Source organism: Dreissena polymorpha, chromosome 10 (genome assembly GCF_020536995.1).
Source record: "Dreissena polymorpha isolate Duluth1 chromosome 10, UMN_Dpol_1.0, whole genome shotgun sequence".
Lineage (NCBI taxonomy): Eukaryota > Metazoa > Mollusca > Bivalvia > Myida > Dreissenidae > Dreissena > Dreissena polymorpha.
Genome location: NC_068364.1, coordinates 39175895 through 39199928, shown reverse-complemented (window position 1 = coordinate 39199928; position 24034 = coordinate 39175895). Strand labels below are relative to the sequence as shown.

Here is a 24034-nt window from a genome sequence, read left to right as displayed (position 1 = left end):
AACATATAGTGCAATATTGTGACAAAAAAAAACTTTGGGGAGCATCACCCGTCTACAACGGTTTCTTGTCTGGTCAGGACCTACGCTTTCGGCTATAAGGTCAAGCATTTGGTCTTATTAGCAAACAGTCTAGCTCCTTACCAGACTGCGCATATGTGCAGGCTGTTGCGCAGGCTGTTGCGCAGGCTGGTCTATAGCTTCCCTGTCCCCATATGACATAAGACCATATTTCACACGATGCAGGTCGTTTGCACTGTTATCTGGTTAGTTAACAAAGTAATTGTATACTTCATCTGAGGATTATTTAAATGTTTCATTCAATTTTATCAGTCAATTGTTGTCTCAAAAATATTCATAACAACACAATTCTGACGAACAAATCTTCCATGTCATATTCTGTAGTAGGTTTTGAGGATTTGAATTGTTTTGTCAATATTGTGTGCTGTCTTTTTTTTAACAGTCTGCACATATATATATTGTTCTTTATAATGAAATAATGTTTGATTAATGCACATATATATTGTTCTTTATAATGAAAGAATGTTTGTTTAAATAAGTTTACATTCGTGGAAAATGTAAGGGTGTTATAAAGGAAAATATATTCACCGAATTTTGTTCCCAAATTAGGCCTAAAAACTCACTTATCATGTTATAATAATACTTTTGAAGTATTTCATTAAGTTTCTGTCATTGATGACACACTAAGATCAGGCATCCTATTTTTGCATTATTGGTATACAGAAATATGTTTGTTAGCAGTTCCTACATATGTCCCCATACTAAACTACAGGCCTATTCTTGAAGCTGTTGTTGCCATGCGCTTCTCACATAGGTTCAATCACCGTTCCCAGTTGGGGTTTCCTCCAGGTACTCCAGCTTTCCCCACAATACAAGACCACTCTAGATTTAAAAGTCTTTCTGTAACAATAAAAAAAGCTGGAAATTGCAGCTATAATTCAAAATTTATCCCAGCTTTTATCAGTCTAGTAGGTTAAGTAAGTCGGAGTCCTGGGGCACTCTCTGGATATAATGCAGCTTCAGGTGTGTAAGGACCTCATAAACTTATATATGCAAACATACAGCTGTTGCTAAGCATTTCTCACGCAGGCTTCCCTGTGTAAGCATGAGAATTTGCAGAGATTTTTTTCCTTCTTTAAAAAGTGCCGGAAAACGGCACTTTCCTAATTGGGAAAAAACTACAAATTTCCCAATTGCTGTAAAAAAAATCCCAATTGAAAGTTTCGCCAAAAAACCAAAAAAAAAAAAAATTCAACATTTAGTTTAGTTTCCCTATGCAGTTCTATGGCTTGAATCTAAGTAAATATAATATTGACAACTTGACAACACATTTCTGATTGGGCTGCTGATGGTACTTTTCCCAATTGTGCAAAAAATGGCTGGTTTGGTTTATGGTCACCACGGGTGGGGTCTCCGCCAAGTACTCCAGCTTCCCCCCACAACATAAAATTGCTTGATTTAGACTCCGATCGGCCTCGAACCACCCTGATCCAACCCTTTTTCTAATCGGGGCTTGATTGTGATGATCGTCGTAAAGTCGCAGCTCTGTGAGAACGGGGGGTTAAGAAGGAGTCCTGGGATGGGGTTCCACACATAATGCCACCTCAAATACAGACAGACCTCAAACTTAGAAATACACTCACAAAGATTGAGTACTGTTACTGGTTATAGGCCCAGGAAACACACTCGAGAGCATTTCTATAAGCCTGAGGCTTTTGATGCACTGTAGCTAAAATAAATAGGTTTAAACTAAAGCTTGAAACAAACATAATAAATTTCTTTGAAGGTTTAGACTAAAACTTGAAACAAACATAATGAATTTCTTTGATGGAAATCCCATTAATTGTACACATCTTTTGTTTTATTTTGCTCATTTGTTGTCAATTAATTATTTAGAGAAGTGCTTTGAATTCTTGGTAAGTAGAACTCCAAAAAAGGAATAGTTTGTTTTTATCGATCAGTATAGCAAATGAACACAAAATAAAAAGACAGTTAATTCAGTGGGATACAACATATGGTTTGAGATGTGTTTTTTTTTTTGTATGGGATTTTAGTAATTTATCCAGATAAATAATAACTGTTTATAGATGTCGACAGCAAAAGGTGTGTATTAATAAATTTGGGGTTTAACAAACTGATTTCGAGCTTCACTGATGGCAAAAGTTTCAGTTAAAAACTTGAAAAAAATAAATAAAATAAAACAATTGTAAGACTTAAATTATACATTTTAAATGGTTATAAACTGTTTGCATGTATTTCTTTTAGCTGAATGAACTGATTTGTTTTTGTTTCGTCTAGTTGTCTTGCTCGTATGGACCTTGATCTGGTAAAACGGGGCTTAATGCGTCTGCGTAAAGTGTCATCCCCGATAAGGGACAAAGTGACAGCAGACAACAGTTTTCATTGTTATGGAATTTTGTATTTCAATGAAGTCTCTTCTGTACGGAAATCCAGTGCATATGGAAGGTGTTGTCCCAGATTAGCCTGTGCAAACTCCCAGATTAGCCTGTGCAAACTCTCAGATTAGCCTGTGCAAACTGTTTTACCAGAGCAGGGATCATATTTTGTTCTTCAATTATATTTTACTTTCCATACTTAAAAAGCAAAATTTCTGTATTTGACATGTTGCCATTTGCAGGGGACCCCAAACGACGGAAGCCAAACAAATTAAAGCCAATAACAGACAAACAGAATGGCACAGATGTTACACAGTTTCAGCAGCCAAAGAAAGACCGCGAAAACTTCCGAAAGTCATTGGTGGACATAATCATGTGCGTAAATCATTGAATTGTCAATGTGAAAAATTGAATAACAACAAACATCGTGTAACTGATCACTAATTATCATTTTCATAGTTGTCTCACTTGTAATCATATGCTTGTTTTTAAGCTATTTTCTTGCTGGTTATGTGCATGCTTGTTTTAAAAGTACAAACAAAACATCAAATCTCTTTTGTATAAAATGCTGATATTGCCAAACACATAACCTCACCCAAGGGTTGCTTACATGGCAAATTTGTTTTTGTGGAGCCTGCCGGCGGAAAGCTCCATATAGCTGTCACAATGGTCAAGTTTACATGTGTGTGCGTTAGTATGTCTGTCTGTGTGTGCCTTAGTACGCCTGTCTGTGCGTGCGTTAGTACGTCTGTCTGTGTGTTCGTTAGTACGTCTGTCTGTTAGAGCTGCAACGATTCGATCCAATATATCGAAAATCGGTTTTAAATGCGTCGATTTGATTACGAAACCAACCCTACCAAATTCAATTAAATTCTTTAACATTAAGACATAGATACGTAAAGTGCGCTGTACTCTGACTATTTGATACGAGAAGGTAGAATCTATAGGTTTTATCTTTACCTGTAATTACGACACGCGCGATTGGTTACTTATTTCTTTAGTCATCCAATCAATAAGCACGTTACGGTCTACTTTCAGAAAAAGCGTCAAAATGTCTGAAAAAGTTGTGGCAGACAAATTGAAATTATCAGATGCTCCTAAGAATCTAAAATCAAAAGTGTGGCAGTATTTTGGTTTTCGGGATGATAGCCCTTCCGATAAAGCTACGTGTTAACTGTGCTTCACGGACGTGGCGTACCCTAAGTCCAGCTCAACCACAAATCTAATGCTACATGTCAAACGCAAACATAACGTTGATTTAGCAGGAGGTAGCACCAGTGCAACTACTCAAGTCGCCGGCATTATTATTATTAATTTATTCATTTATTATATTATTGTGTAGTCAACACGATCTTCTAGTAAGAAGTTTATTGATATTAATATTGAGTTCCTCATTTGCTATTATTTTTATATCCCCCACTATAGTAGTGGGGGACATATTGTTTTTGCCCTGTCTGTCTGTTGGTCTGTCTGTTGGTCTGTTGGTCTGTTTGCGCCAACTTTAACATTTTGCAATAACTTTTGCTATATTGAAGATAGCAACTTCATATTTGGCATGCATGTGTATCTTATGAAGCTGCACATTTTGAGTGGTGAAAGGTCAAATTCAAGGTCATCCTTCAAGGTCAGAGGTCAAATATATGTGGCCAAAATCGCTCATTTTATGAATACTTTTGCAATATTGAAGATAGCAACTTGAAATTTGGCATGCATGTGTATCTTATGGAGCTGCACATTTTGAGTGTTGAAAGGTAAAGGTCAAGGTCATCCTTCAAGGTCAGAGGTCAAATATATGTGGCCCAAATTTCTTATTTTATGAATACTTTTGCAATATTGAAGATAGCAACTTGATATTTGGCATGCATGTGTATCTTATGGAGCTGCACATTTTGAGTGTTGAAAGGTCAAGGTCAAGGTCATCCTACAAGGTCAGAGGTCAAATATATGTGGCCCAAATCGCTTATTTTATGAATACTTTTGCAATATTGAAGATAGCAACTTGATATTTGGCATGCATGTGTATCTCATGGAGCTGCACATTTTGAGTGGTGAAAGGTCAAGGTCATCCTTCAAGGTCAGATGTTAAATATATGTGGCCCAAATCGCTTATTTTATGAATACTTTTGCGATATTAAAGATAGCAACTTGATATTTGGCATGCATGTGTATCTCATGGAGCTGCACATTTTGAGTGGTGAAAGGTCAAGGTCATCCTTCACAAGGTCAAGGTCATCCTTCACAAGGTCAAGGTCATATATAGGGGGACATTGTGTTTCACAAACACATCTTGTTTATATGTTTTATTGAAATATTGACATAGTTTGTCAGAAAATTGGCAGTTCCTTGGTAAATATTTCTTACAAATGTTAATTTAACACACTTTCAACAGTTTTTAAAACACTGTTGAACCAACCAAACTATATCTAACAAACACACAAATGCAACACATTTGAACAGAAATGTTTATTGTGAGCCAGCAGAGTGAATATATGATAAAACTAGGTTGAAAGATGAATCAAATCGAAACAATCGGTATCGGACTGTCTGAAATCGAAATCGAATCGAATCCAGCTGTTGGTGAATCGTTACAGCTCTACTGTCTGTGTGTGCATTTGCACATCTGTCTGATCTTGCCTGGACTGTTACTTTGTCATTTATCATGCAATGTTGCCAACAGCTAGCAAGAGGGCACTGTGGCGTAATGGATATGGTGTCCGGCTAGAGATTGGGAGGTCATGGGTTCGATCTTCAGTATGGACTGACTTGAGATCTCCCCCAAAGACATCAAGTACTAGTTCTACCCAGGAAACGGACTCAAAAGCATTTCAATTACTCATAGGCTTTCAATGCAATTAAGCTAAAATATTTAAGCTCAAACTATTGTTGCCAGCAGGTATAGCGTTATATGATTTACATTTGACATTGCGTCTATTGCAGGCAAGAGGAAGGTGTCCAACAAACCAACATGGCGTCTGCCACGGGTGAACTGCAGCCTCTCTCTAGAACTGGGTCACCCACTGCCGCGGAAAAAGATATACTGGTAAATTATTAATAAACAACTTGTATGGTTTGCCCACTGAGGAGCAGAGTGAAAATGGCACTATGCAACCAGCATAAAACCAGAACAGCCTGCATGTTACCCGCTGTCTCTTCAGGTTTTATGCTGTTTGCTGCTCATTAGTATCTTAGGGTTGGAAATGAAGCCTTTAAATCTTGAATCTAGTAAAAAAGGTCTTTAATTTTATTTTATTTTCTAATAGATTACAAACGCTTTGAAATGCATGTGTATATGGTAATGGGTCAACTAGGGCCTTTGCTCGCTAACCTGTCTAAGAGTGAAGGATAAAGGATAATCTGAATATTAAAAACAAAACAAAAAACAAGTTCCAATCTTGCAAATATCATGAAATCATGGAATAGAGCTGGTTTGGAAGATACATGTAAACTAAATTTTTAAAATATAACCACTTTTTTTTTAAGAAACTTTCAAATGAAAATTTAGGCAATTTGTTACAAATACATATTTTTTTTAGATTGGGAATTGGGCCAAATTTAGGCATCGAATTAAAAACAACAACACTTTTCAAGAATATTCTGTATTTTAAGACATAACTCTTAAATTCAAATAAGTTGGTAAATGTTACATTAACCCGTTGTTTTTTTCCAGCGCTACTACTACTATATCCACCACGGCATAGACACGGAACACGTGGCCCCCATGGAGGATTCCTGGTTGGAGAACGTGCTGGCTCTGATATCCACCGAACTCAAGGAGGGTCATAATGAGACCATCGACAATCTATCCGACGAGATGAGGGAAGACTATCTGCTCAGTGTCAAGAAAGCTATAGGTAACAGTTGAAAAAAGAATTACCATGGAATTGTGTACATTGTTTGTTTTCGTTATTGTAATGTTATAAAGAGAATAATAGGTTTGTGTTGATTAGAGATCATGTTTATCATGCGAGACTTATAAAACAAAAAGCACAATCAGCCTTGGTGAGTGCTTTTTTGTTTTCCTGCAGAGCATGATAAACCTGATCTATAATCAACACTAATCTATTATTCTATTTATCCCACTTTTTATTCAGTAAACCTTTTTATTTAAACAAAACGAGTTAAACTGGATAATTTTGCTGGATTTATGACGTCATTTTGTCGAAAAAATGACGTAATTTTGTGCCGTGGTTTATAGCAGAAATTTAACCAACTGGGCCTTAATCAACCAAATTCGCTGTTAAAGGGGATAAAAACAGATCTGACCCGTTCGAAATCTTTTCAAAATCAAATACCATATGAGCCTCACTCTGGTAAACGAGGTTAAAAGCATGTGTGTGTAAAGTGTCATCCCAGGTAAGCCTGTGCAGTCTGCACACAAGTTTATTTGGTTGGTACGAAAAAAGGAATCTCTCGCAAACGCTCTGGTTAGGTGTCCTAAGACTATCTAAATACTGTACAAGCATATTTATTTGTGTGACACTTACTTTTGTTGATTTTGTGACACTAATTTAACACAAACCCGGAAAATGCCCGACGCAAATTTCTCATTTTTTGTCCTCAAATCAGAAATCCATGAAAAAGTCATTAGAAAAACACTAAATTGTATGCCAACAAATCTACATGATTTTACAGTATACTAAAATCTGTATAAAACACTAACCTAATTGTCTTCAATATTTCAGTTGACTTCGTCTTGAAAGACCCGCGCGAGCGCGACGACGAGAAGAAAGTTAAGTTGGCACCACACCGTGAGGAGCTCATGGTGGTGCCGAAACCCTGGAACCGTTCCTACCTGCTCGGACTCGAACTCATGTCTGAGAATCTGCACGTGACCAACCCCTGCATGCTGCAGGTGCTGGACCTGTGGCATGGGACATTTGGGTGAGAAAAAAAGTTTTTTGGGGGAGATTCATGTTTTTGATCAGATAATGTAGGTTTTATGTTTTTAATGGTTGAAAATAGGGTGTATGGTCTAGATTTTCTTTGTTTTCTAAATGTCTTGGATAACTCTTGTCCCTTATTGTCATTTAAATGTTTTTTCTGTCCTCAGTGGCCTGAGGTTCATTGACATCGAGGAATTCCACGCACGCCAAGACTCCATGGAGCTGCAAAATTTCCAGGCCCTCTGTCTGCGACACATCGATTCCGCCAAGGAAAAACTACTGAAGAAGTACGTATTTCAGGTTTTTCACGCCCTCCACCCCATGACTAGGTCTTTCTTATCTCTCTCTTGCCCCAAAGAAAAACTACTGAAGAAGTATGTATGTGAGGTCTTTAACACCCTCCACTCCCTTAACAGGGCTGGCTTTGACCAACCCATTCTTAGACATAAAAATAAAGAATAGACTTAAAACCAAGAAAAATGCTTCCAATGTTTGAATATATACTGTCTATTACCGGCGATTATGTCATTTACAAAAAATTCTACATGAAGAATGATGTAGATTAAGTTGTCTATTGCCTACTTTAACTCAAAAGTAAATTCTTGAATATTCCAATTTAAAAAATATTCTATTGAAAGACTTTAGTCTAAGAACTTTTTGGTGAATATGGGTGCAGGTCTTCCTTTGTCTATCTCTCCTTTGCCAAATAGATAAACTATGAAAAAATTATGTTTTTCATGTCTCCAAAGCCCAGTGTTCACAAAATACATCATACTCATTGAACATTTCCAGTAGATTTTCAAAATACTGCCATTAGTTTTATCTTAAAATATGATAATAAGATGTAGCTTTAAATAAAAAAACGCTTTTATTAATATGCCATTTACCCATCTCTGCAAAAAGTGTCCATGTTAACCCTTTGAGCGCTGGAACCGAATTTTGAAGGCCTTTGCAAACAGTTTGGATCCAGATGAGACACCACAAAACGTGGCGTCTCATTAGGATCCAAACTGTTTGCTATTCTGATAGTATTCTTTGAAAAAAATCGAAGAAAATGCTAATTTTAGAAATTCAGCAGACTACATTTTAGCAGACGACTAATTTCCCAGCATGCAAAGGGTTAAGACATCTGTATACATTAAATACATGACCATATTGTTGAAACAGATCTGCAGTTTTTAAATTGCAGTTTTTATGCCCCCCGGATTGAATGATCGGGGGTATATTGTTTTTGGCCTGTCTGTCTGTCATTCTGTGTGTGTGCCTGTCACAAAAGTTTTGCAATATTGAAGATAGCAACTTGATATTTGGCAGGCATGTGTATCTCAGGGAGCTGCACATTTGGAGGGTGAAAGGTCAAGGTCATCCTTCAAGGTCAAAGGTCAAATATATGGCTTCAAAGCGGCGCAGTAGGGGGCAGTTATGAATTGTATTCAAGACTATATAATCAATATCCTCCTTCAATCCTATTGATTAACCTATCCTTCAGTTTGTTCATGAACAAAATTGGGACATACAGAACATTTGACATTTTACATAACTTGAGATTTAGATTATAACTATGCATGCATGTTAAGTGTGAACACCCAATATCAGTCCACCAAATAGAACTTAAAACAGAATTGATAGTGTACATAGCATTTAACCTCAGATTTAAACTGGTTCTGTAGTATTGCCAATTGTAAATAACCTAAACTTATCAATTAATCACCTTAACAAATCAATAATTGATTGGCACATTGGATTGGTGTAGTGCTTGTACTGCCAACTTTAAGTTTAGTGTTCTTTTATATGGATTAACAGATTTCAATCCATGATTGGGCTTATATCCAGTTTAATGTCTGCAGCTGTACAAGATGTTGGTTAACTGCCATGATTTACAGCTATTGCATGATTACATGGACATACTATTTATATAACTTACTCATACTTATTCCTAGTATATTTCAGGTTAAAAACAACAACAACGAAAACACAATCTAACATGTTTATTAAGGTCCTCTTATTTGTGGGGTAATGGCCCTTCTTTAAATGTTTGTCAAAACTTTCATGTTTTAATTTTAATTAATCACACTGAAATTTCTAAATCTCCATTTTTTTAAAGACCATTTCATTGTCAGAATTTATTTAACCCCACTGAAAGTGATTATTCCCAAAAGTTCTTGAAATCTTCCATGTCTCATTTTAAGTGACAAATCCCAGATGTTGTCACAACTCTTCAGAGAGATAGTGAAATCTCCTATGACTGACTTATTTGGAAAAACTGGGCATAATGCTGGTGGGTAAAGTATTGTCTCAGATTAGCCTGTGAAGTTTTGCAGTGCAGTTTGCACAGGCTAATCAGGGACGACAGTTTCCGCCTACACTTAATTTATTGTTAAAAAGATACTTCCTTAAAAGCAGACAGTGTTGTCCCTGATTGGCCTGTGTGTACTGCACAGGCTAATCTGGGATGACACTAATGTCATATGTGTTAACCCCCGTTTTCATAGACTGATACTCAAATTACTATCACACTTAAATTCACTTCCTGTTGATGGTTCCCAAAAGTTCAGAACATCTTCTTTCCGGGCAACAAGAGGAAGAAAACTCATATAATATGATAACATTTTTAATCTATTTCCTGTAGATGGTTCCCCACATTTTAATCTATTTCCTGTAAGATGGTTCTCAATTCAATTTATTTCCTGTAGATGTTTACCGGAAGTTCAGAACATCTACCAAGCCAACATGAGGAAGAATGGTTGCCAGCAAAACTCAATGATATGAATTTTTTTTATTCTGTTTCCTGTAGATGGTTCCCGGAAGTTCAGAACATCTTCTACCAGGGCAACAAGAGGAAGCAGGTGCCCAGCAATCAGGATCAGGAGAAGCTTGAATCCTTCTTCAACTGTGCAGCCACCTTGATGACCGAGAATCTGCAGCTGCTCACGCTGCTGTCTCTGAAAGACTACCAGGACCTGATTGTCCAACCACCGGTAAGTGTCCAACTTACATCAATCGGCCGTTCTCTGTGAAAAGGGGTTTTAATGCATGTGCGTACATTAAAAGGGGTGGGTTAATGCTTGTCCGCTTGTGTGGTATTTTTCGTTTACAGAAAGTCTCTTCTTAGCAAAAATCCAGTTTAGGCGCAAAGTGTCGTCCCTGATTAGCCTGTGCAGACTGCACAGGTTAATTTGGGATGACAATTTACGCACATGCATTAAACCCCCTTTTCCCAGAGCAGGGTCTAAATTGTTTAACACTTTACCCCTTAGATCCGTAGTTTGATGCATTTGTAGTCCCTTAGAAAGTTAAATTTAATTTTAGACCTTTTTTACTAGATTCAAGTTTTAAAGGCTTCAAATCTAACCCTAAGATACTGATGAGCAGCAAACAGCATAAAACCTGAACAGTCTGCAAATTACTTGCAGGCTGTTCTAGTTTTATGCTGATTTGATAAGCAATTTCCACTTTGCTTCTTGTGAGGGAAAGGGTTAAGCATATTTATTTTAGCTCGATTGTATCAAAAGCCTAAGCATATTGAAATGCTCTTGATTCTGTTGCACTACCTGTTGACTGACCTGATTCATCAAATGTGTCTTGTTCTGATAAAACTGGGCTTAATGCATGTGCTTAAAGTGTCCTCCCAGATTAGCCTGTGCAATCCGCACAGGCTAATCAGGGACGACACTTTCCGCTTTAATGGTATTAAAGGAAGTCCCTTTTTACCGAAAATCTAGTTTAAGCGCAAAGTATCTCCCTGATTAGCCTGTGCGGACTGCACAGGCTAATCTGGGACGGCACTTTACGCACATGCATTAAGCCCAGTTTTCTCAAAACACGACACAATTGAGCCTTGTTCTGGAAAAACTTGGCCTTTATGTGTAAAATGTTGTCCAAGTTAAGCCTGTGCAGTGTGCCCATTAAGTCTTTCAAGCATTTTGTAAACCAGGTAGTATATTATGGTAATATAGAATTAATGAGATACAAAATGCTCGTTTTTAGCTCATCTATTTTTTTTAAAAAAATTATGAGCTATTGTCATCACCTTGGCGTCGGCGTTGGCGTCGGCGTTGGCGTCGGCGTTGGCGTCCGGTAAAGTTTTGCGTTTAGGTCCACTTTTCTCAGAAAGTATCAATGCTATTGCATTCAAACTTGGTACACTTACTTACTATCATAAGGGGACTGGGCAGGCAAAGTTAGATAACTCTGGCGTGCATTTTGACTGAATTATGTGCCCTTTTTATACTTAAAAAATTGAAAATTTTGGTTAAGTTTTGCGTTGTGGTCCACTTTTTTCAGAAAGTATCAATGCTATTGCATTCAAACTTGGTACACTTACTTACTATCATGAGGGGACTGGGCAGGCAAAGTTAGATAACTCTGGCGTGCATTTTGACAGAATTATGTGCCCTTTTTATACTTAGAAAATTGAAAATTTTGGTTAAGTTTTGTGTTTAGGTCCATTTTATTCCTTAAGTATCAAAGCTATTGCTTTCATACTTGAAACACTTACAAACTATCATAAGGGGACTGTGCAGGCAAAGTAATGTAACTCTGACTGGCATTTTGACAGAATTATGTGCCCTTTTTATACTTAGAAAATTAAAAATTTGGTTGTTTTGTGTTCAGGTCCACTTTATTCCTACAGTATCAAAGCTATTGCTTTCATACTTGCAACACTTATTAACTATCGTAAGGGGACTGTGCAGGCAAAGTTATGTAACTCTGACTGGCATTTGGACGGAATTATGGGCCCTTTATACTTAGAAAATTTAAAGTTTGGTTAAGTTTTGTGTTTTGGTCCACTTTACCCCTAAAGTATCATAGATATTGCTTTCATACTTGGAACACTCGCAAACTGTCATAAGGGTACGGTAAAAGGACAAGTTGCATAACTCTGGATGTCATTTTTATGAAATTATGGCCCTTTTTTGACTTAGTAACTTTGAATATATGGTTAAATTTTGTGTTTCGATCCACTTTACTTCTTAAGTATCAAGGCTATTGCTTTCAAACTTCAAATACTTTCATGCTATCATGAGGTTACTGTACCTGGCAAGTTGAATTTTACCTTGACCTTTGAATGACCTTGACTATCAAGGTCAAATTATTAAATTTTGCTAAAATTGCCATAACTTCTTGATTTATGATTAGATTTGATTGATACTATGACAAAACTACTCTTACCTGACATACCACAATAGACTCCACCCAAACCATCGCCCGTGCCCCCCCCCTTCCCACCACCCACCCCCCTGCGATCATCTCACAAATGACCACCACACCCTCACACTATACCCCCCCCCCCCCCCCACCCCACCCCCTCCCCTAATTTTTTTTTTTAAACCGTTAAAAAACGAAACTATTTATTTTGATTATTTTATGTTTGAAATACCGTCCAACCATCGCACCCAAGAATCCCCCCCCACCCCCCCTCCCCCCCACCTTCCACCCGAATCCCCCCCCCCCTCTAATTTTTTTTTTTTTTTTTTTTAAGATCATCTCACATATTACCACCACACCCTCACACTATACCCCCCCGCCCCCCCCCCCCCCCCGCCACTTCACCCCTCCCCAATTTTTTTTTTGAAACGGTTAAAAAACACAAATATATATTTTTATTATTTTATGTTTGAAATACCCTCCAACCATCGCACCCAAGAATCCCCCCCCCAACCCCCCCACCCCACCCCCCCCCCCGAATTTTTTTTTCCTTTTTTTTGCATTTTTGGAACATAATGTAATAAATGTCCACACCCCCACACAATGCACCCCTCTTCACTCCACCCCTCCCTCCTTTGTGATTGAAAATGAGAGTCCCTTCACCTTTAAAAAGAAATTAGATGAGCGGTCTGCACCCGCAAGGCGGTGCTCTTGTTTTTTATGTCACAATATTTTTCATTTTAATTTCCTGCAACGATATCTATTCATATGACAAACAAATACTAACATCGTACATGAACATGTGTTGCATATATTGTCCCACAAAAAAACAAAAAAGAGCATTTTGTGTCTTGTTAAATCTATGTTTCCAGACCACATCTAGAGTTGAAGTTTCGGCTATTGCTATAAGGAACCATGATGTTTTATGTGTCAATTTTATTTTTTCGAAATATTAAACGAAATATTTGTTGATTTTGAGTGTTAATGGGCTGTTAAGATTGCATATTTCCCTCTTCGTCAACAGACGTCCACGCGAGCTTACGAGCACCCGGGCTTCATCATGCGTCTGATCCTTGACAACACACAGATCAAGTTCGAGCCCACATTCAATGACTTTGAGGTCATCCTACTGAACGTGTTCGACGTGATGATCAAGGCGTCACAGGTGGTGCCCAGGGTGGAGACGAAACTCTACTCAGAATGGGTACGTGATTGTCAATCTTATATCACATTATATTAGACATTGTGACTATAAGCAGTCTGCAAAATTTGACCATCGCCTGGTTGCCATTGCGATGAAATCTTGGCTCTGGCGATAGAAAATTTGAATATGGATCGCCTGAATTGCGATGGAAAAAAATCAGAAAATAAACCAATAAATAATCAATTTAAGCATTTCAGGTGTAAATTCTTACAGTGACACCGCTTTGTTACTTCCCTTAGTTTTCTATCATTAGTGATCTCCCTTAGATGTTAGAGAGAGTGTTAAGTCTGGCTCCCATATTTAAAATGTTGTAATACTTTTGGTAAACTGAACTTTGATTCTATGCCGATAAATGAAATAATAGTGTGAGGGTTTTTATAAATAAAGTTAAACGGTTGAATGTGTTTTATTAATAGCTTTGAAATTATAAAACAACGGTAACAGTGTTAATCATTCATATGATTAAGATCGATACGTGTGAGCATCGGCTTTGTATTTATCCGATGATGAGAGAGACAATGATGAGGATGCTGATGATGTTGATGATGATGTTAACTTGGAAAATAATGAAAATAACATTGCAAAATATTGTAAAGAACTCTCAGAGTCAGATGTGATAGAATAAAAGTTTGAAACCTGGAATACTGATTTGTTTACAATCTTATCCCCCATGCTATGAAAAATTTCCTCTGGCTATGAAATTTTCAAAGTTTCATAGCCACATTAGCTATGAAGACAAAAAAGTTAGTTTTGCAGACTGCTATGAGTCTATTTTTCCTGTTAATTTTATCGTTGAGCCGCGTTTTGGGAAAAGTGGGCTTAATGCCTGTGTAAAGTGTCGTCCTATATTTGCCTGTGCAGACCCGGACATCACTTTATACACATGCTTTAACCCCAGTTTACCAAGAAGAGGCTCATACCATTAAAAAAAAACAGGTCTTATAATGTTTCAGGTAATGATATAACTCTGGGCCCTCAATCTGTCAAATCCACGGCCGAAATTCAGCCGCATTCCCCCCCTGAAAAGTATACTTTTTTCCCCTTTTTGGGACAAAAATATCCCCTAAAAAAAAAAAAAAAAAAATTTTTATTTTATAGATAGATAGATGAGTAAGTAAAAAATTCCCCCCCAAAAGGGAAACGCCGCGAAAATTCCCCCTGCTATGGGTAGCGACCCGCTTCCCCTAAAATGGATTGAGGGCCCTGTAACTTCTTAACACACTCAAAAACCAAGCTCAAATACTATATATGAGCCCGGCTCAGGGGAAATGGGGCTTTATCCATGCTGGTAAGGTATTGTACCAGATGCCCTGTGCAGTCCGCACATTCTTCTCATGGACAACAATTTCCGCATTTACTAGATTTTTTGTTTTCCCCCAAAATTTATTTTGGGGACAGCAAAAAGTCCGTTTGTCCGTCCGTGCACAATTTTTGTCCGGGCTATTTCTCAGCAACTAATGACCAGAATTCAATGAAACTTTATGGGAAGCTTCACTACCAATAGGAGATGTGCATATTATCAGCGGGTTCTGGTCGGATGATTTTTTACAGAGTTATGGCCCTTTGAAATTTTATAAATTTTCTGTTAACTGTACATATAGTGCAATTCTTGTCCAGGCTATTTCTCAGCAACTAATGACCGGAATTCAATGAAACTTTATGGGAAGCTTCACTACCAAGAGGAGATGTGCATATTATCAGCAGGTTCTGGTCGGATGATTTTTCACAGAGTTATGGCCCTTTAAAAATTTTTATAAAAAAATTATTGTTCCCCCAACTACTGTGCCCTCAAGACGTTTCCTTTTATCTGAATATATAGTGCAATACTGTGACAAAAAAAAACCTTTGGGGAGCATCACCCGTCTCCGACGGTTTCTTGTTTAATAAAAAGATTATCTGGAAACGAAAAATTCCATAAAAAAGGAAAATATTGCTACTGATTAGCCTGTGCAAACTGCACAGGTTAATCTGGAACAAAATTTTTGCACATTTCTTAAATTTCATGCTATAAATTTATAAATAATTGTACATAACTCTCAATATTTCAGAGCGGAGACAAATCCAAGGCAACACTGAAACCAGTCATCCTGGAGGATATACTTGAGGGACACAAGGTCGCGGTCCACGAACTCATCAAGCAGGAGAGCATTGGGCCGATAGAGCACAGCAAAATATACGATAAATACAACTTCCTTATCTCCAAACAGGTATGCAGTTGGGGGGGGGGGGGGGGGGTTTGGGTCAAATTTGGGAAGGAAAAGTATCTAATTTTTCCAAATGATTGCCGAAAATTCCCAATCAAAGGTTTACAAAAAAAGATAACATCAAAAACTCTTGTATTCTCAATTTTAGATGATGATGATGATGATGATGATGATGATGATGATGATGATGATGATGATGATGATGATGATGAAGATGATGATGATGATGATGATTGACTAATATTTCTTCTACTATTTATTCTACCCCCATTACCACTACTTGTATTCTGCGGGCTGTTGATATAATCGATTACGAGATTGATTACAATTTAACCCATTTATGCCTAGTGGACTCAACCATCCTTCTAAACTGGATCAATTTATTTCCAAAACTAGGGATGTCTTGTATACTTATTTCTATATTTACAATATTTCGTACCGAAATTTATTTAAGCAAACAGCGCAGACCCTGATGAGGGTCTACTCTATTTGCCAAGGCCTTTTTCTAGATACTAGGCATCAATTGGTTAAATTAAACTATTTCAAATGTTCAGGCTGACACAGTCCTAGCACAGTCGCTGATAATTAAAATGACAATATTTTCCATTTCAGGCGGACACAGATGTCGAACAGTTCCTGAAGGAGACGCACACGTTTGATGAGTACAAGAAGGAAGTGGAGAAGTACCATCGTCTGGTCGAGGAAATCACCTACAACTCCATCAAGGTACGCGCCAGTCAGATATCAATATGATTGAGGATTTGCAGATTTGTGCCTTTTATTAAAAAAAAATCCAGTGTCCATTTTTAAGCGTTTTCTAGTTGCTCGTTGAATTTGTGTGCGTTTGCTTACAAGAAAAGCTATTGTGGTCTAATATTTTCAGAGTTTTCTAGTTCCTGGTTGAATTATGTTAATCATTTTTTGCAATTTTTTGAATGTTCTGTTGTTAAACTAACTGGTTCACGTTTCAAGGATTTGCCTGATAAAAAACCCTGTAAGGAAAAAACTTTTTTCTTCTTTTAAAATCCATTTTGTTGATCATTTATTACAATTATAAAATTATGCCTTAGTAAAAAAAACATTAAATTAAAAAAGAATGATAACCAGTGTTTCAAAAACTGAGATTTATTTATCAGTATTTGTAACTTTATGAAAAAACCTCTAAAGAACAATGTTATCTTTAAAGATACTTAGTTTGTTGGTCAATATCATGAATTTTCCGAAGTATACACCAGTGTTTAAAAAAAAAAAATCATTTGTTTTTGATGAAAATGAATTTTATTAGTTATTTATCTTTAACCCTTATTCATTGATTATTGGTGAAATGTTTGTATCATTTTTGAGTAAAATTATTGGACAGTTATTAGATTAGACAGAATAAATAATGACAGAAATGCTTTATGGTTTTCATACAGGGGTTTTTCAGCACTGTCTGCGCCTCCGGACAACGGAGGCACTCCCAAAGCAAACGGACCCGATCCCAAACTGAAATTATAAAAAAAAATTCCCAATTTCCAAAAAAAAAAATTTGCTATAAGGTTTTTACTGTTCAGTTTTTATCACAGAATTTAACTGTAACTGAAAAACAAAACTGCAGTAATTGAATTAACGTTGAACATGCCCAATATTGCATCTGTTTACATAAAGAAGACAAAATAACCAAATAAAAACAAATTTATTTGTTAAACCACTGAATTATTTAAGCATGATTAATACACAATTTTTTCCCAAGTGAGCCGTTTCATCGAAGCAAAAATTCCCAAAATGACCAATTTTGTCGATAAAAAATTCCCAATTTGGTCAGACTCCCCAAAATAGGCAGAAAAACCCCTGTCATATAGCATAGTGTTCTGAGTGGAAAGTGCTTTTTAATTGTTTTGGGTTGCCTACTGCCTATTTTAACAGCTTTTCCCAATTGTTGTGTTTACCTTTTTCATTTACAGGGTGTACAAATACAAAATAACCCTATAATGATTGAAGTCAGTACCCTGTGTTGACTGTACGCTTTTGAAATTGTAAAATTTGAGATGGTTTCAGATTTTGTCTTGCCCTTTCCCACTTAGATACGTATTTTTACACATTTGTAAGCGTTTAGAAATTTCAATTTAATTAAGACCTTTCTTATTAGAATCATGTTATAGAGGCTTTCCAACCCTTAGATACTGATGAGCAGCAAACAGCATAAAACCTGAACAGACTGCGAGTTACTCGCGAGTTACTCGCAGGATGTTCTGGTTATATGCTGTTTGCTCATAGCCATTTGCACTTTGCATGGAGAGGGAAAGGGTTAATGGTTGACATGGTATCTTAGAATGTTCTTGTTTGAGCCGATCTGTATTGAAACCATGTCAAACTGGTTGTGTTGTTCAGTGTTTTCCTAAATCTGAATCGTTGCATGTTGTGATGAACAGATTTTAAAATCTAGAAATGCAAATTTTTTAAACGGTAGGCTGTGTACTTTATGTGAAATAAATGTATAATTGCTTTCCTAAATTTCTGCAAGGTTGTGTTTGTTCGGGTCAAATTTGGAGCCAAAATTGGACTCCATTTTCACTATTATAAGTAAACAGTTTCCAAAATGACTGCCTAAAATTCCCATTGGAAGACTCCCCCCACCTAATTTTTTAGGCTCCCCTCCCCACAATTTTTTTCAAATAAATCTTAACTATTTGTTCATCTATCAGTCAAACCTTTGTAAAAAATATCTATGAAACCCATTTTGTTCTCAAGTATTTTTTAGAAAAAGAAAACAGCACCAATTTCCCATCTTTGGTCTAAACAACGAGATTTTTTTTCCAATCCAATGGGCCACTGCCCAATTCTGAAAATGTTTAAAAAAAATACTGCTGCTTTACTTAAATAAATTGAATAAGCAAACATATTGGCTTTTTTTTTTAATACATGTGATGTTGTTAAGTTTACAGTTAAGCAAAAGTATATCAAAGTAAAATTAATGCGGTAAGACAGGTTCTCAGAAAGTGATAAGTCAAATGTGGTAAGACTGGTTCTCAGAAAGTGATAAGTCAAATGCGGTAAGACTGGTTCTCAGAAAGTGATAAGTCAAATGTGGTAAGACTGGTTCTCAGAAAGTGATCAGTCAAATGTGGTAAGACAGGTTCTCAGAAAGAGTCTGCCAGTCTTACCAAAACATTTGTCTGACATGTTCATCCAGTGATAGGACCTACGGCTTTTGGAGAGTTTTACATGTTGCATGCACGATTATATGTAATGCTGTAGTAAACGTATGCAAATCACAATTTGTATGCCCCCGGATGGAAAGATCGGGGGTATATTGTTTTTGGCCTGTCTGTCATTGTGTCAGTCATTGTATGTGTGTGTCACAAAACTTTAACCTTGGTTAAACTTTTATAACTTTTGAAATATTGAAGATAGCAACTTCATATTTGGCATGCATGTGTATCTCATGGAGCTGCACATTTTGAGTTGTGAAAAGTCAAGGCCAAGGTCATCCTTCAAGGTCAAAGGTCAAATATCATTGTATTTTTCGTTCCTAAAACTTTAACCTTCGTTAAAGTTTGTTCATAACTTTTTGAATATTGAAGATAGCAACTTGATATTTGGCATGCATGTGTATCTCATGGAGCTGCACATTTTGAGCGGCTAAAGGTCAAGGTCATCGTTCAAGGTCAAAGGTCAAATTTATGGCTTCAAAGCGGCGCAATAGGGGGCATTGTGTTTCTAACAAACACATCTCTTGTTCAGAGTAGTATGTTGTCATACAGATTTTGTCCTTAATTGAACTGCTACTAGAGCTCTATTGGTCATTATTGGTTCGGGTACTACTTAAATGTACCCCAGGTACTCTTAAGTATACTTACATGTAACCCCGGTACGGAAAATATGTAAATACATAGTCAGCCAATTTAGACTGTACCCGAGTGTTATTCCCGCCCAGAATCCAGTATTGTAAAACGCGCTACAGAATGTAAAACATAATTCTCTTTGAACAATACCTGCCTCAGTTTTTTTTTTTTTTTAATGAGTTTCGCTAATGTAGAGGCCATTTTACAAAATATTGACAAAAATATGAAGTTACTTAATTTGAAAAATAAAATGCCAACAACAACCAACTTTAGCGTTAGAATTCCAGGGTTCATTTTTTTTATATTTTCCGTACTCGGTGTACGTTTTAGTAGTACCCGAGCCGACAATGACCAATAGAGCCCTACTAGCAAGCATGATAGTTTGTCTTCCATCTACATATATCAATCATATGAAAATTTGACTGCAATATTATAAAATCATATAACTTGCAAGTCACATATTTAGTTGTTCAACTATTTTATCCATTTGAGCATATGCATTATTAATATGTTTATCGAAAGATCAGCCAGTTGCATGTTAACTTTAGTCAATATAACGAGTGTATATCGTATATATATGTCGAAACAAAATCCTGGGGAAAAGCCTGTTGTTTGTTTGTTGCCATTGTTGACATTGTGTAATTGTGTTGCCATGTGTTTGTGTCACACAGAATGGGAGGGGAAAGGTATTTTGCACAACGGCAAACTTAGTTTATTTCCCGCTCATAGCATGCCCACGATCTTACGTTTGTTTCAAAATTAAGTGTGCATTATCTCTCTATTGGCACTTAAAATCAGACCGCTATAATAATAGAAAAAAAATGGACGGTGCTCTGTGAAAAGGAGATTTAATGCATGTGCGTAAAGTGTCCACCCTGATTAGCCTGTGCAGTCTGCACAAGATTATAATGTACGACACTTTTTGCTTTAATGATATTTTTCGTTTTTAGAGTCTTTTCTTAGCAAATATCCAGTTAAGGCTGAACGTGTAGTCCCTGATTAGCCTGTGTGGACTGCAAAGAATAATATGGGATGACACTTTACCCACATGCATTAAAACCCCTTTTCACAGAGCACAGCCAATATGTTTTGTTTGTTTTTCTTCTTGTTGTCTTTTGCTTTTTGTCTTAAGACCTAATTTGATTTTTTTTAAATTTTTATACAAACAGGGAAAGAATATCGTCGCTGTCGTTCTCAAATCTCGTAGCTACAAAATGCCAACTTTTCAGGAGAGAGAAAAAACCGTCTTATTTTTTTATAACAATGTTTTAGAAATTGAAATTCTGTAAAAATAACAAACAAATGAAGCTGCAAAATATGGTATAAGCCGTAGACGCGTAAGTCATACTGATAAGTCATACTGACAGTCAGACATGGTAGCTACGATATTTTGTCACCACAGTTTTGTCATTTTTATGAGGTACGACAATTCGTACTGATAGGAAACATCGTAGTTGCAAATAAAAAACAAAACAAAACGTTTTTGTCAAATTTGTCCAAACGAAATGACGTACATTTAGGTGAAATGGCATCGCTACGACTTTTTGCCGGGAAAAAAAGCCAACAATCATTCTACAACATTTCGTCACTTGGCTTATTCAAGGGCTCTGATTGGCGTAGAGCTATGAGATATAGCACAAAACACGCGCCAGACTTCATATATTCGGAAAAGACGAAAAAAATATTTGGAAAATTTTGGAGCTACGAGGTTTGAGAACGACAGCGACAATATAATATTTAAATTATGTGTCCATGAAAATTTATTCCAGTTTGGCAAACTACATTTCAGACAGATTTTAATGAATGGATTAATGGCTGATTTTGTGTGCCCACATGTTACAGTTATCCCCTCTTTCTTAACCTAACCATTCCCCATCCCCCCGCCTGACCCTCTTTTATGTGTTCTTCTCGCTCTGTGCTTCATTTTGTAAGTGATTCAGCGGATTAAGGGTCCCTGATTCTCCCAATTAAAATGCATGTAAACACATTTTGAAAAACATTGTTTTCGGTAAATTACATACCGTTTACTGAATGTAATAACTAGGGTAACTGACATTTTGTGAATTGTTCAGGAATGCATATTTTGCAACATTTTCCGATATACAGTAAGAGCACTAACGTTATTTTTTTAATTAAAAATATTTCAGTTTTGAAATTATGGTTACTGCTCCTTTCTTAATATTTTATTGTTTTGAAAAAGACATATCAATATGGAGTTTTGTTTCGTTTATCAAGTGTTTTTATCATACTAATCAGAAAAATTGAATACAAAAAAATGTTTATTATTTTGATAAAACAGTTTTTTTGCTTCTCCTGAAAATTTAACAAAATGTCAGTTACGCTACTTTTTACATTCATAAAATGACATGAGTTCGTAATGTCAATTTAAAAAATTTGGTAAAATCATTATTTTTACCAAAAAGGTTGACTTAATATTTTAACAGTTGATGTATGTCACCTTAATAAACACAAAAATGGAAAAAAGTAAAAATGTATAAAAATGTCAGTTACATGACTTATTACATTCAGTAGAAGATACGAGTCTCCCTCTGGGAAAACTGAACATGTTCATAATGTGTTGTCCCAGACTAAAGCGAGAATGCACAATTTGTATATGCGATAAATTGTAATATATTGATAAACAAAATGTTACAATAACACAAAATAGGCAATAAAAATTATACATTGAAGATGAATTTCATAAAATGCAGCAAAGACAAATTCGCGCCCCGAGCCGATTGTGATGAAGATATTTCGTACATATTTTTCCTCCAATAACCGAAGCGTTCGTCTTTTTATAAGGATCAGAGTTCATATTGTGTTTGTGTGTCCTATGAATAGATATCGTTGCAGGGAATTAAAATGATCCGTAAAACTGAATTTAGATTCACAGCGTACTTGCATGATATACATGCTGGCGAATTCGAATGTACAGATATTTTTGATTTCAGAATTAAATATCTGGCTTATTTCGCATTTTTTTGACACATGTTCTTCTTAACTTTCATTTTAATTTATATTGAAATATATGTATAATAAGTTTTTTACATATTTTATATAAATTCATAAATATTTGACAAAATCGTGCATACCCACTTTAGCCAGTGCAGTCTGCACAGGTTAATCAGGGACAACATTTTCCAGCTTAAGTCTTTCAGTGAGGGAACCGAATTTTGAAGCCCTTTGCAAACAGTTTGGATCCAGATGAGACGCCACATAACGTGGCGTCTTATCAGGAACCAAACTGTTTGCTATTCTGATAATATTCTTTGAAAAAAATGAAGAAAATGCTAATTTTAGAAATTCAGCAGACGACATTTTAGCAGACGACAAATTTCCCAGCATGCAAAGGGTTAACTGGATTTTGGTTTAGAAGAGACCTCCTTCTAACAAAAAAATAGTGTTTTCCCTGATTACCTGTGTAGACTGCGCAGGCTTGTCTTGGACTATACTAAGTCTTTATGCAGGTGAATTAAGCCCCATTGACTCCCAGAGTGCAGCCCATATGAGTCTCTGAAATAGAATATTAACCCTTTGCATGCTGGGAAATTTGTCGTCTGCTAAAATGTCATCTGCAGAATTTCTAACATAAGCATTTTCTTCTATTTTTTTCAAAGAATACTATCAGAATAGCAAACAGTTTGGATCCTGATGAGACGCCATGTTCTGTGGCGTCTCATCTGGATCCAAACTGTTTGCAAAGGCCTTTAAAATTCGATTCCCGCACTGAAAGGGTTAAGATCAAAGAATGTGAGTTGTGTTCTGAGAAAACTGGGCATAATACATGTGCGTAAAGTGTAGCCCAGATTAGCCTCTGCAGTCCGCACAGGCTAATCAGGGACGACACTTTTACATTAAATTGGATATTTGCTAAGAAGAGACTTCATTTAAACAAAAAATGTCATACAAAGGAAGTGTTGTCCCTGATTAGCCTGTGCCAACTGCACAGGCTAATCTGGGATGACAATTTATGCACCAGCATTATGCCCATTTTTCTCAGAACGCGACTCATATAATTTTAAGTTATGTTTAGTTCCATTTAACTGATGAACAAAAGTCATTTTTCCTTTTTTGGCAAGACAGGATAGCATATTTCAGTAAGTGTTAATATGTCATTTTCACAAAAATCACAAAACTGTATTTTGATTGCATGTACTAAATTAATTCCTAGTAAGTTGAAGCAAACAGATTAATGCTTGCTTGTTTGTGATGTTAAATGTTTACATATATGTTAATTCCAAAGTGCTTCAGCGTAAAATAATTCATAATTAAGATGAAATTTATCAGCACATGTCAGATTCTGTTCTTGTTTTATCATCAATCCATATATGATAGGAATCATAAATGTAGTTTGATC

General features: G+C 36.3%; 2 protein-coding genes across 5 annotated transcripts in view; one reads left to right on the top strand and one right to left on the bottom strand.

Moving 5' to 3' along the window:
- LOC127847680 (uncharacterized) overlaps positions 1 to 24034 on the bottom strand; it is a 391129-nt gene that overhangs the window by 77185 nt on the left and 289910 nt on the right. The window lies entirely within an intron of this gene.
- Positions 1 to 24034, top strand: part of LOC127849058 (dynein axonemal heavy chain 7-like) — a 73829-nt gene that overhangs the window by 5718 nt on the left and 44077 nt on the right. The window contains 9 exon segments of the mRNA XM_052381781.1: positions 2657 to 2789; positions 5352 to 5454; positions 6082 to 6265; positions 7097 to 7295; positions 7465 to 7584; positions 10092 to 10275; positions 13470 to 13649; positions 15698 to 15856; positions 16466 to 16579. Coding sequence (XP_052237741.1) covers positions 2657 to 2789; positions 5352 to 5454; positions 6082 to 6265; positions 7097 to 7295; positions 7465 to 7584; positions 10092 to 10275; positions 13470 to 13649; positions 15698 to 15856; positions 16466 to 16579 — 1376 coding nt within the window.